General features: G+C 47.3%; 1 protein-coding gene across 1 annotated transcript; it reads right to left on the reverse strand.

Moving 5' to 3' along the window:
- Window positions 1-4,407: 4,407 nt before the first annotated feature.
- Window positions 4,408-8,349, reverse strand: LOC128831815 (elongation factor 1-alpha-like). Its single transcript, XM_054018587.1, has 7 exons — window positions 8,080-8,349; window positions 7,743-7,922; window positions 6,888-7,184; window positions 6,350-6,500; window positions 5,793-6,049; window positions 5,196-5,430; window positions 4,408-4,713 (listed from the first exon to the last, which is right to left on the reverse strand). The coding sequence occupies exons 1-7, from the start codon at window positions 8,347-8,349 to the stop codon at window positions 4,595-4,597; spliced, it is 1,509 nt and encodes a 502-aa protein (XP_053874562.1). The 3' UTR covers window positions 4,408-4,594.
- Window positions 8,350-12,252: the final 3,903 nt, after the last annotated feature.

A 12,252-nucleotide genomic window follows, 5' to 3' on the forward strand; every position in this document is an offset into this window, starting at 1 on the left:
GCAGCAAAAAAGTAGAGGCACTTTCTTCCTTAGAGCTTAGTTTTTGAAGTAGGCCTGCCCTCTCCTTGCACAAGAGAGCTAATATTTTTTCACTGAAATTCCTCAGGCTACTGTTCAGATTTCTATGATCTGCTTACCCTATTCAACACCAGCAAAGAGAATGGAAACTTTAAGCTGAACCATGATTGGCTGATCAGTAGCAATCAGTGATTAGGTTCAGATGCTGAGCAGTAAGCCTGCTGTAAATATAGACTAAATCTAATCCTTAATATTTACTGTATTCACTTTAAAGCCTATTGTACAGATTACCTACTGAAAGATAAAAGGTTAAAAGAGTTTGCAATTCAATATTGGAGGTTGTTCAGTAAGAAAATAAATCCTTCAAGCCACCTCCCCCAAAGTAGTCAGTCATATGCTACTTTTCAAATGGCCTAGTTAGAACAAGAAGAAAGTAAGTATGGCCATGGAGTGTAGGCGAGGGAAAGCCCTCAACTGTTTAAAGGCATGTGCTCTGCGTGTGCATAGTGAGCACTAATCATTCTTCAACTTCAGGAAACACGAATACTGTTAATTAGTGGATAGATATATCTAAGCCCTAACTAAAAATTCACTGACTACTTGGACACTAATTTGTGACATGTAAGTCTACTTAAAATACACCAACATTGCTATACTGCAAAACACGGGAGAGGTCCTGAGACTGCTTGGCCCTTGTTAGAATGTAAGGTCCATTAGATGCTGCAGGTTCAGGATACGGTAGAAGTTGCTAATATTGCACAACTATAGGCTTAAAGCTTAAGTGTTGGCTAGTTCAACCTTCTGTTTCTAGAGTATGTGTGATAAGCACAGAGTTAGTGGGAACTTGCACCAGTGGACTTTGGTGGGGACTTTAAGTTGAGATATTGAAGCTAAACATTAACACTTGTTAAACAGCTGTTAGTGTAATATTACTTCCTTGCACCTGTCATAAACAAGAAATTAGCTTAGTACTAATGCACAACTTGTTTAATGTACATGATTACAGGACAAATGGCAGCTGGTCTAGAAACTACAAATTGACCAGAACCACTCTATTTCACTTAGGCTCATCAGTAAAGTTTGACTGCAAGCATTTTAAACTGGTCTGCATTTGTAGACAGTTTAGAAGATTCCATTTCTTAACAGATCAGCACCTACAAAACCTTAACTATTCTCCTGCCACATCAGAAAAGACCCCTTGCAAGACTAGGCAACAATCCCAGCTATAGCTTCCTAGCCAAGAGTGGAGGATTAGTCTAGCCACATGTGCCTATCTTTATCAAGTAGGCTTGTACCAAAGGTACATAAGTTGGAGATTGTTATCTTAGGTTAACTGGTGTGAAAGATTAACTGTACTAGATCACAGGTAAAACTAAAGATGCTAGACTTATGCACAATATCTTGTGTTAAGTTTATTCCAAGAACACCTAAGCTAGCAGGCCCAAACTTGAGGGTCATGCCCTGCCCTTGCTCCAGGGCCAGGAACCAGCCATGGGTGGATGCAGGCAGGGGTAAGGGAGCCAGGGCTGCAGTGGGGGCTGGCAGCCAGGTGTGGGTCCACCCCTAGCCAGGAATGGAGCTGTGCCCAGATTGGGGACCGGGCCAGGAGTTGGGGAGGGTCTGGGTGGTGTTCCCTCCCCACTCCTTTAGGGGCTGGCCTGGACTCTGCCATATCACACCTGCCCCAGATGCTCCTCCATGTCCCCCCCTAGGGGGCATGCCTCACACTTTGGGGACCTCTCACCTAAGCCATATTACACCCATAGGCTGGACTTTAGGTAAAAAATATCAGTGATTAGAAGGGATACTAAACAAAGTGTTGCTTGTAAAGGTACAGTAATACCTTGTTAGGCTGGTTCAGTTTCTCTGGCATTTGACACTATAGGGGGGCAGGAGTAAGAGTTTGGCCTCTTCAAGACTAAAATTAAGGAAGACTTTTGAAAGAGAACCCTAAAGGATACTGTAGGGGGAAAAAAAAAGTCAATTCATAGATTCTAGGACTGGAAGAGACCTCGAGAGGTCAGCGAGTCCAGTCCCCTGCCCGCATAGCAGGACCAAATATGGTCTAGACCATCCCTGATAGGTTAAATAAATGTCTACTCTTAAATATCTCCAGAGATGGAGATTCCCCATCTCCCTAGGCAGTTTATTCCAATGTTTAACCACCCTGACAGGAACTTTTTCCTAATGTCCAACCTAAACCTCCCTTGCTGCAGTTTAGGGCCATTGCTTCTTGTTCTATCCTTAGAGGCGAAGGTGAACAAGTTTTCTCCCTCCTCCTCATGACACTCGTTTAGATACCTGAAAACTGCTATCAGGTCCCCTGTCTTCTCTTTTCCAGACTAAACAAACCCAATTCTTTCAGCCTTCCTTCATAGGTCATGTTCAAGACCTTTAATCATTCTTGTTGCTCTTCTCTGGACCTTCTCCAATTTCTCCACATCTTTCTTGAAATGTGGTGCCCAGAACTGGACACAATACTCCAGTTGAGGTCTAACCAGCACAGAGTAGAGCAGAAGAATGACTGCTCATAACACACCTGTTAATACATCCCAGAATCATGTTTGCTTTTTTTGCAACATGCATCACACTGACTCATATTTAGCTTGTGGTCCATTATAACCACTAGATCCCTTTCTGCCATACTCCTTCCTAGACAGTACTCTTCATTAAGACTCTTAAAATTGCCCTAGCTTGTTCAGCAACAAAGTTATGTTTAAACTAGGACTGTTAATTAAATATAATTAAACAATAGAATACCCATTGAAATATGTTGGATGTTTCTACATTTTCAAATATTTATTTCTATTACAACACAATAGAAAGTGTACAGTGATCATCTTATATTACAAATATTTGTACTGTAAAAAATGATTTTTCTTCAATTCACTTCTTACAAATACTCACTTGCAATCTCTTCATCCTGAAAATGCAACTTACAAAAGTAGATTTTTGTTCCATAACTGCACTCTAAAACAAAACAAACTTTAGCGCCTACAAGTCCACTCAGTCCTACTACTTGTTCAGCCAATTGTTAAGACAAACAAATTTGCTTACATTTACAGGAGATACTGCTGACTGCTTCTTATTTACATCACCTGAAAGCGAGAACAGGCATTTGCATGGCACTTTTGTAGCTGGCATTGCAAGGTATTTATGTGCCTGATATGCTAAACATTTGTATGCCCATTCATGCTTCAGCCACCATTTCGAAGGACAGGTTTCCCATGGTTTAACAATCTGAAGTGCTTCCAAAATCTGAGAGGGACAAGGTGTGGCACATGCTTTCAGATGTCTTAAAGGAGCAACACTCCATGCGGAAACTACAAACCCCGAACAATAAATAAACAAACAAACAAACCTTCTCTGGTGGCATTTGACTCAGATGATGAAAATGAACATGCAGTGGTCTGCTCTGCTTTCGATTGTTATTGAGCAGAACCCATCAGCATGGGCACGTCTTCTGGAATGGTAGTTGAAGCATGAAGGAACATGCGAATTGTTAGCACATCTGGCACGTAAATATCTTGTGATGCCGGCTACAACAATGCCATGTTAACATCTGTTCTCACTTTCAGGTGACATTGTAAACAAGACATGGACAGCATTATCTCCTGCAAATTGTAAATAAATTTGTTTGTCAGGCCATTTGCTGAATTAGGACTGAGTGGACACATAGGTTCTAAAGTTTCACATTGTTTTATTTTTGAATGCAGTTATTTTTTTGTACTTAATTCTACATTTGCAAGTTCAACTTTCATGATAAAGAGATTGCACTACAGTACTTGTATTAGGTAAATTGAAAAATACTATCTTGTTTCTTACAGTGCAAGTATTTGTAATTAAATTATGAAGTGAGCACTGTACACTTTGTATTGTGTTGTAATTGAGATCAATACATTTGAAGCTTTATAAAATCCAAGATATTTAAGAAATGGTGTTCTATTGTTTGAGTGCGATCACAATTTTTTTTTAAAAATCACCTGACAGCCCTAGTTTAAATCTAATCCTACCTTCCTTTTCATCTAGTGAAAGTTTACATGGCTGTTCATGGAAGCACTAACCCCTAGAATCACATCCTAGTTCTTGCTACTGCTTCCCCCACAAGTAGATGCGAGCTTGCTTCTTGAGTGGAGAGCCCTTTACATAGAAGGTCCCTGAGGTTCATACTGGCTTGCTGAGTGTTCTAGAGTAGTTGAGACTCCTGAAGCTGTGGCCACCCGTCAAGCCTACTTACATAGATGCAAGTGGTAGTTTGAAGTGCTCCTGAAGACCTGTTCAGATTGCCTTTGTGGTCTCCACAGCTGGAGAGTGGAGACATTTTTCTAGAAGCTTAAAATAAAGAAGGAGGCACCAAAGCTGTGTCTCTCAAATGATTTCTTTATTAAACTAGATGCAGGCCTCTGAGATGAAGAGGCTTTTAATGTTCAAATAATGTTGTTGGCTCTGAACCAGCCATAAAACAATCATCCCAATTCGGAGTTAAGCAAAACAAACGGCCATCTCAAATTAACCTTATTACATTAAAGGTTTCTTTCAATTAAATTGGTTTTAAACAAACAAAAAAGAACCCATTTCATTTAATAAGCAGCGCTTTCTGCGCCTGTTTTCTAGTGACACCCGCAGGCTTCTTTTCCACAGATTTGATGACTCCAACAGCAACAGTCTGCTTCAAGTCCCGAGCTGCAAAGCGACCTGAAATGAAGTGAATATTTTAGTTGCCTTTCAAACTAAGAAGGCAGCGCTACTGCTTATATTCATGCAGTCACTTGGTACTTCCTCCAGCCCCCTACCCCCATCTGTCATCTTATAATTAGGTTTAAGCTCTTTGGGGCAGGGACCATCTTCATTCGGTGTTTGTACAGTGTTAACCTGATGGGGACCTGGTCCATGACTGGACTCAAGTGTTACAATTCAAGCAGTTCAGACTGCTAGGCTACCTTTAGTGCAGTAACAGTCTGTTTATTTAGGTTGCTTAGCTGAAGTCTACAGTTTACAGTCAGCTTCTACTTCCCTGCCCAGTCCATCAAAATACACCAGACCATGATAAACAGATAATGGAAATGGAAGCTTCTAGGGTTTAGCTAAGGTGACTCATCACATCTCATGTATGTGATTAGTAGCAAATAAGTAGAGCTCCTTGGTATCTCCCATGTGACTTGACTTCAGACACTTGCCTAAAGGGGGATAGTCAAAAAACCTCTCCACACACAGAGGCTTCTTAGGTACAAGCCTGACAGTAGCAGAGTCTCCAGACTTCAGCATGGAGGGATTGTCCTCCAGCTTCTCCCCAGATCGACGGTCAATCTTCTCAAAGAGCTCAGCAAACTGGCAGGTGACATGAGCAGTGTGACAGTCTACCACTGGGGAGTAGCCAGCCTTGATAAAGCCAGGGTGATTCAGGATGATCACCTAGGATCAAAGGAGGGGTTTGTTCCAGGAACAAAGGATCTGTGCTTTAGGAGTTTCCCAACATTCTCATTGCAGTTTTAAATGCCCAGACATTTATGGAGAGCAGTGCCCCCAAATTTGGGCAGCAGATACTGCTAGAAGCGGCCTAAGCCAACAGACACCAGCATTGGGGAGGAATGTCTGTAGCAATTACTGTACTCTGCAGAGTCCAGTCTGACTGACCCCCCCTCCCCACCTATTCCAGACCTCCCAGTGGTGCTACCAGAGGTCACACCCGTCAAACTGTGGCCTCCCTGCTGCACACACATGAAGGGCCAACACCCTATGTACCCTGTAAGCCCCATAGAAGCAAGACTCTGCACCTGAGCAGTGAAGTGGGCTGCTGCTGCTGGGGGGTCACTCCTGGAGTTGCCAGCTACATGGCCTCGACTCAGGTTCTTGACTGCAATGTTCTTTATGTTGAAGCCCACATTGTAACCAGGAAAAGCCACCTGCAGTGGCTCATGGTGCATTTCAATGGTTCTGACCTCTGCCGAGAGGTTTGCAGGGGCAAAGGAGATGTTCATGCCCTGCTTGAGGATGCCGGTCTCTATCTTCCCCACTGGTACAGTGCCAATTCCTGTGAGGAGACAGGGGAAGAGTCAGTCAGAGCTGACTGTGGAAAGCCCGTAACCAGCACAGCAAGCAGACCAGTTAGTTTGAGGGAGGGTGGAGGAGGGAGATCCCCTCAGAAGTGTTTCCTTCATGAAGTTGAGCCTTCACTAATTAAGGCCAGAATAGCCAAGAGACCAGCACCCAGTATGCTTTATGTAGGATTTGGGCCCTGCCCCCAGAGGGCCAGTCCATCACCTCAGAGACCACCATACAGAACCCAACTGTAAATCAGCATATCCAGGGTCCCATTCCTGCCTGGGCTGACCTCCGATCTTGTAGACATCCTGCAGAGGCACCCTCAGGGGTTTGTTACTGGGCCGCACAGGAGGCAGGAGAGAATCTAGCGCTTCCAGGAGTGTCTGCCCCTTCCCAAAGCCTTCCTTCCGTTTGACCTTCCAACCTTTGAACCACGGCATCTGCAGGGGGTAGACGGAAGCCAAGGAGATGCTTGGCAGCCTTTGGATACAGGGGTCCCAGCCCCAGGCTGCATTTCAAGGTCTGGCTGTTCGCCTCAGCAGGAGGGGCTGTTCCCCCTGGACTCACCCTAAAGGGGGACCGTAGGCCTGTCCCTTCCCCCCATGGCTGCAGCACTCAGCACTTCGCCTTGCCATCCACACCTCCAACTGCGTGGCACCTTTGGCCCAGGAGATAGAGCCCATCTCCTTCCCTCCCACTGGGCATGGCAGAGGGCCCAGAGCTCTGTTGGAAGGGAGCAGCCCCTCCAGGGAACCGAGCTCCACATGGGTCCCTCCCACCAGCAGCTGCCCTGGGCTCCCCCACCCCATGCCAGATGGATCCCCCACCTTGGGGCTGGGCAGGGTGATGTTCTCGCCAGCCCAGCCGGACACCGGCACGCAGGGCACCGCGGCGGGGCTGTAGCCGATCCGGCGCAGGTAGAGGCTGACGCCCCGCACCACCTCCTCGAAGCGCCGCTGGCTGTAGGGCGGCTCGGTCAGGTCCATCTTGTTGACGCAGAGCAGCAGCTGCTTGACGCCCAGGGTATAGGCCAGCAGGGCGTGCTCGCGGGTCTGCCCCTGCCGGGACACGCCGGCCTCGAACTCCCCGGGCGCGGCCGAGACCATCAGCACCGCGGCGTCCGCCTGGGGCAGAGAGGGGCCGTGTGAGGATGGGGGCCGCTCCGTGCGCCCAGGGGGCTGCAACCTACCCAGCCCCCCGTAACACCGTCCCCAGCTCAGCCCGGGGCCGGATCGGGGCCGCTCCGTGCGCCCAGGGGGCTGCCACCTACCCAGCCCCCCGTAACACCGTCCCCAGCTCAGCCCAGGGCCGGATCGGGGCCGCTCCGTGCGCCCAGGGGGCTGCCACCTACCCAGCCCCCCGTAACACCGTCCCCAGCTCAACCCGGGGCCGGATCGGGGCCGCTCCGTGCGCCCAGGGGGCTGCAACCTACCCAGCCCCCCGTAACACCGTCCCCAGCTCAACCCGGGGCCGCTCCCTGCGCCCACGGGGCTGCAACCCCCCAGCCCCCCGTAACACCGCCCCCAGCTCAGCCCGGGGCCGGATCGGGGCCGCTCCGTGCGCCCACAGGGCTGCAACCCCCCAGCCCCCCGTAACACCGCCCCGCAGCTCAGCCCGAGGCAGGATGGGGGCCGCTCCGCCGCACCGGCCGAACCGCCCCCCGGGGTGCCCGGCCCCGCTACCTGGGAGGTGCCGGTCAGCATGTTCTTGATGAAGTCGCGGTGGCCCGGCGCGTCGATGATGGTGACGGAGAAGCGGCGCGTGTGGAACTTCCACAGCGCGATGTCGATGGTGATGCCCCGCTCCCGCTCCGCCTTCAGCTTGTCCAGCACCCAGGCGAACTTGAAGGAGCCTTTCCCCACCTGCGGGGCGGAGCGGAGCGGCGGTCAGGGCGCCCGGGCCAGGACCGCGTGGGGACGGCTCGGCCCCCGGGCCTGCAGCCGCGCCGCTAGGGGCTGTCTGCGCTGGGCGCCCGGGGAAGGGCGACCCCGCAGTGGGGACGGAACGGGACGAGTGTACCTGGCTAGCCGCGGCCTCCAGCTTCTCCAGCAGCCGGGGCTCCAGCCCCCCGCACTGGTAGATGAGGTGGCCGGTGGTGGTGGATTTACCCGAGTCCACATGGCCGATGATCACGATGTTCATGTGGGTCTTGCGAACCGGCTCCGGTTCCCCCATCCTGCCGGGATCGCTGGAGACGCCTCTGCCGCCGGCTCCGCCTTTATAGGGCGCGCTGATGGGCGCGGGCCCGCACCTGCTGGGCCAGGCCGCTCCCCTCGGACTCAGCCGCATTTCAGGCCCCGCTGGGCTCTCAGGCCCCTCTGAAGCCCTGTGTTGTGCGGGTGCCTCTGCCCGGAGAGCAGCGTCCCCCCACGGCGCAAGTCTCGTGTCCCCGTGTTGGGCCAGTGCTCCGGAGTGAGCATGTAGGTAGAAAGTTACTTAAAAGAGAAAACCAGCTCAAATCCTGCCAAGATGGCCCCAGGTAATAGCTGCCCCTGCCTTTGTTCCCAACGAGAATAACTGGATCTTCTTCTCACAGGCAACTTCACTGGGGACTTTTCCAGGTTATATGAGTCTTCCTCCCCCATGATCACTGGCTGTTCCTACTGTCCTCCCAGAGACTTTAGGGCCTGAAGGCATGGACCATCATGATTATCTAGTTCAGGGGTCGGCAACCTTTCAGAAGTGGTGTGCTCTGTCTTCATTTATTCACTCTGAGTTAAGGTTTCGTGTGCCAGTAATACATTTTAACGATTTTAGAAGGTCTTTTTCAATAAGTCAATAATATATAACTAAACTATTGTTGTAAATAAAGTAAATAAGGTTTTTAACACGTTTAAGAAGCTTCATTTAAAATTAAATTAAAATGAAGAGCCCCCCAGACTGGTGGCCAGGCCCCGGGCAGTGTGAGTGCCACTGAAAATCAGCTCGCGTGCCACCTTCGGCACGTGTGCCATAGGTTGGCTACCCCTGCTCTAGTCTGACCTCCTGACATCTATAGATGTCATCATTATAATTAAGTAAAAGAAATTGAGTCTTCCAAAACCCACTGGTCGTCTGTATAGGCAGCCAGCAGTTGATTTTTAGTCAGAGGAGGCTAGAATTTCATGGAAAGTCAGACTCCTCCTTGGGTATTGCTAGAGTATTCTCTTTGCTATAACCATATTAAGGCACTGCCATGTGTTCTTTCTGGTATTAAAAGGTGACATAATTTCAGCCCAATATTTACATTTTTAAATAATCGTGGAGCCCAGTTCCTGGGATATTTTTACCCTTTTAATAAAGATGGTTTGTCACTGGATTTCAGCAGTCCTCTGCAGTGTTTGCCATCAATCACAGATGCAGTGTGCTAATGCATAGACCTAGAAGATGAACACAACAAAGGTCCTGTTCTTACCCTTCGGTGTCAGTGGGCCTTGTGTGGGGATATGGGTCTGTTGGCATGGAACTGATTGCAGAATTGGGGCCTAAAGAACAACAGACTCCCCTATTTTCATTTTCCAAGCTGGAGACAATGAAAGTCCAATATGAAATAAAGAGCATATGTGGGAAGTAGACTAAATTGGAAACATTATTGTAATGTTAAAGCTCTAACATAAATTATAGAGATATACTTATTTCATAGAGCTGGAAGGGACCCCAAAGAGTCTGGCCCCTGTCTTCACTAACAGGACTAAGTACTGATTTTTGTCCAGATCCTTAAGTTGCCCCCTCAAGGATTGAGCTCATAACCCTAGGTTTAGCAGGCCAATGCTCAAACCACTGAGCTATCCCTCCCCCTCCATGTGTAAGGAGTTTCTTAAAATGTCATTTTACCATGACAGTGTCTTTCTTACACATTTTAAATGCAATTTACTGCTAACATTATATAGATTGGCAGCTCTTTGGGGCAGGGATCCTATGTTTGTTGTGTTGTACAGCACCTAGCACAAGGGGGTCCTGGTCCATGATTAGGGCTCCTGGCTGCTACCGTAATGCAAATGGTATCAAAGTAATATAACTGAGTAAACTAAGGAAGCATCAAGTACAGTCCATTCACCTTAGTCTCTTTAATTTTCATAGCCAAGGTACAGATACTGCAAGCTGCTCATGTAGCAAGATGGTCCAGGGGTTAGGGCGCTGAGCTAGAACTTGGAAGACAGGCTCAATTCCCTCTAGCGTGACAGTGAACAAGATTCTTAAAGCTATTTATGTCCTTAATTGGCATTGCAATCCATGGGAGTGAGGTACCTTTGCAAATCTAAGCCTTAGTTTCTCTGCCTCAGGTCCCATCTGTAAAATTGGAATAATATTTCTTCCTTACTTCACAGAGGAGTTGTGAGGATAAGTCCATTCACAATTATGAGCTCAGATACTATGGTGAAAGGGACCATATAGGAATGATACACAGGCAGTTTGCAAGTGTGGGAAGGTATTTACTATGAATGTTAGCCTCGGATGCTGTGACTGGATCCACGTGGGCTGATACTGGCAACTGCAGAACCCCACTGAAGTCAGTGGAGAGCTACAAGGGCTGCACCTGTTGCAGGATTAGAGCCCATGTAAATTATTCTTATTATAGGCAGCACTGGTAGCAACATTTATAGGTAAGGTTCCTTAACACTTTCCATTAGAAGACCCTGTTTTCACTTGTACATAGCTTTGCCAAACTTTAACTGTTTGGGCTGAAATTTTCCATACCAGATATCTGCCTCAGGTTGAACTGTTTTTGGAAAGTTTTAGCAAAATGATCAGAGAAGATTAGGGGAAAACATGTGGCCTTATCCATGTTAAAAAAAAATCTTGCATAATTTATATAGCACCAGGTGTGTGCAGGGCACTTTACAGACTTGTAAGAGGGCAGCTCTGTACCTCAAAGAGTTTACAATCTAGGTATTACTTATAGCTTCTAGGTTTGTTCATATATTGTTAATGCTTCTTAAAAATCTCTTTAAATGATTTGAAACCAACTCACAGTGAACATAGTGTTTCTAACCACACATTCCTATCTTTGTAAGCCTGTTCTTCTCTCACAGGATTGGTTACATCCTCCTGTGTCTTGTCTTATATAAAGACCTGATTTTACTTAGTAGAAATTTAATCATGTGTGTATACTTACTAGTTGCATCAGGGCTTGCTGGATCAAGGCCTAACATTGTAAACTCTTCAAAGCAGAGATTGTCTATTAGCATATGTGTGTGCTCTGCCGAGCACAATAGAGCCCCAATCCTGATCAAGGCCTCTGAGTGTTGTAGTATTATTAAGAAACTGGCATCAGAATAAGATGCTGGGGTCTGACATCCTTGTACTTGGTTGGGGGATGGGATGGGGGGGGAAGTACCATGAAGTTCTTAACTACCATAGACAGACAGGACCTTGGTTTTATTTTGAATGCAGAAAAGAATATCCAACAGGTCCTGCAAACCGTGAACTTTAAACACAGGAGTGGTCCCACTGAAGTCAATGGAAATACTCATGTACCTAAAATTAAATATGTGCATAAGTATTTGCAGAATTGAGAAATATTTTGATGGAAGGTTGTTTCTTTGCTGTTCCCACAATGCTACGGTTTTGTGAAAATTTGTCTGCTACAATGAATTAACAAACTGGGGGCCTGATTCTGCCACCCATACTCACAAGGAGTCATCTGTGGCTCCCATTTGTATCAGTGGGACTATTTAAGGAGCAAAGTGCTGCTCCACGAGGAAGGGTGACATGATGGAATTCTCCTGGATTTCTAGAGCTCTGCGTGATCCTTGTTACCTCAGCAATTGTGCTGGAGCAGACATGAGGAAACAAGCTGTACAAAGCTACTCTGACTTCTGCTGCCAGAAGAGAGAGGAAAAGCCAGAGGGGGCTGTCAATATTTCTTTAATAGAAAAGCTTTCGACAGGGTATAATAAATGAGAAGAAAAATTAAAACTGCAGGCTGCAGTTGATAGTGTCTCATTGGTGACTGCCTGTATTCAAGCACTAACCCCTGTGTGTTGGTGTGTCTAGCGCATAATCCTTCCTTTTCAGTTGTGGTTTCACTTGTAGCATTTACTTATGCCAGCACTGTATTCTGGCTTAGTGCTAAGGCAGTAATACTCAAGCATGCGAAAAAGACTTGACATTTATAGCATGAGCACTGTCAACAGCAAAACCAGCCAATTGAGTCTCTAACGCGGCTCTATAAAGCCAGCACTAAACCTCTGATTGCCTTCTGCTCTGATC

This window comes from Malaclemys terrapin, chromosome 2, assembly GCF_027887155.1.
Source record: "Malaclemys terrapin pileata isolate rMalTer1 chromosome 2, rMalTer1.hap1, whole genome shotgun sequence".
NCBI classification, from domain to species: domain Eukaryota; kingdom Metazoa; phylum Chordata; order Testudines; family Emydidae; genus Malaclemys; species Malaclemys terrapin.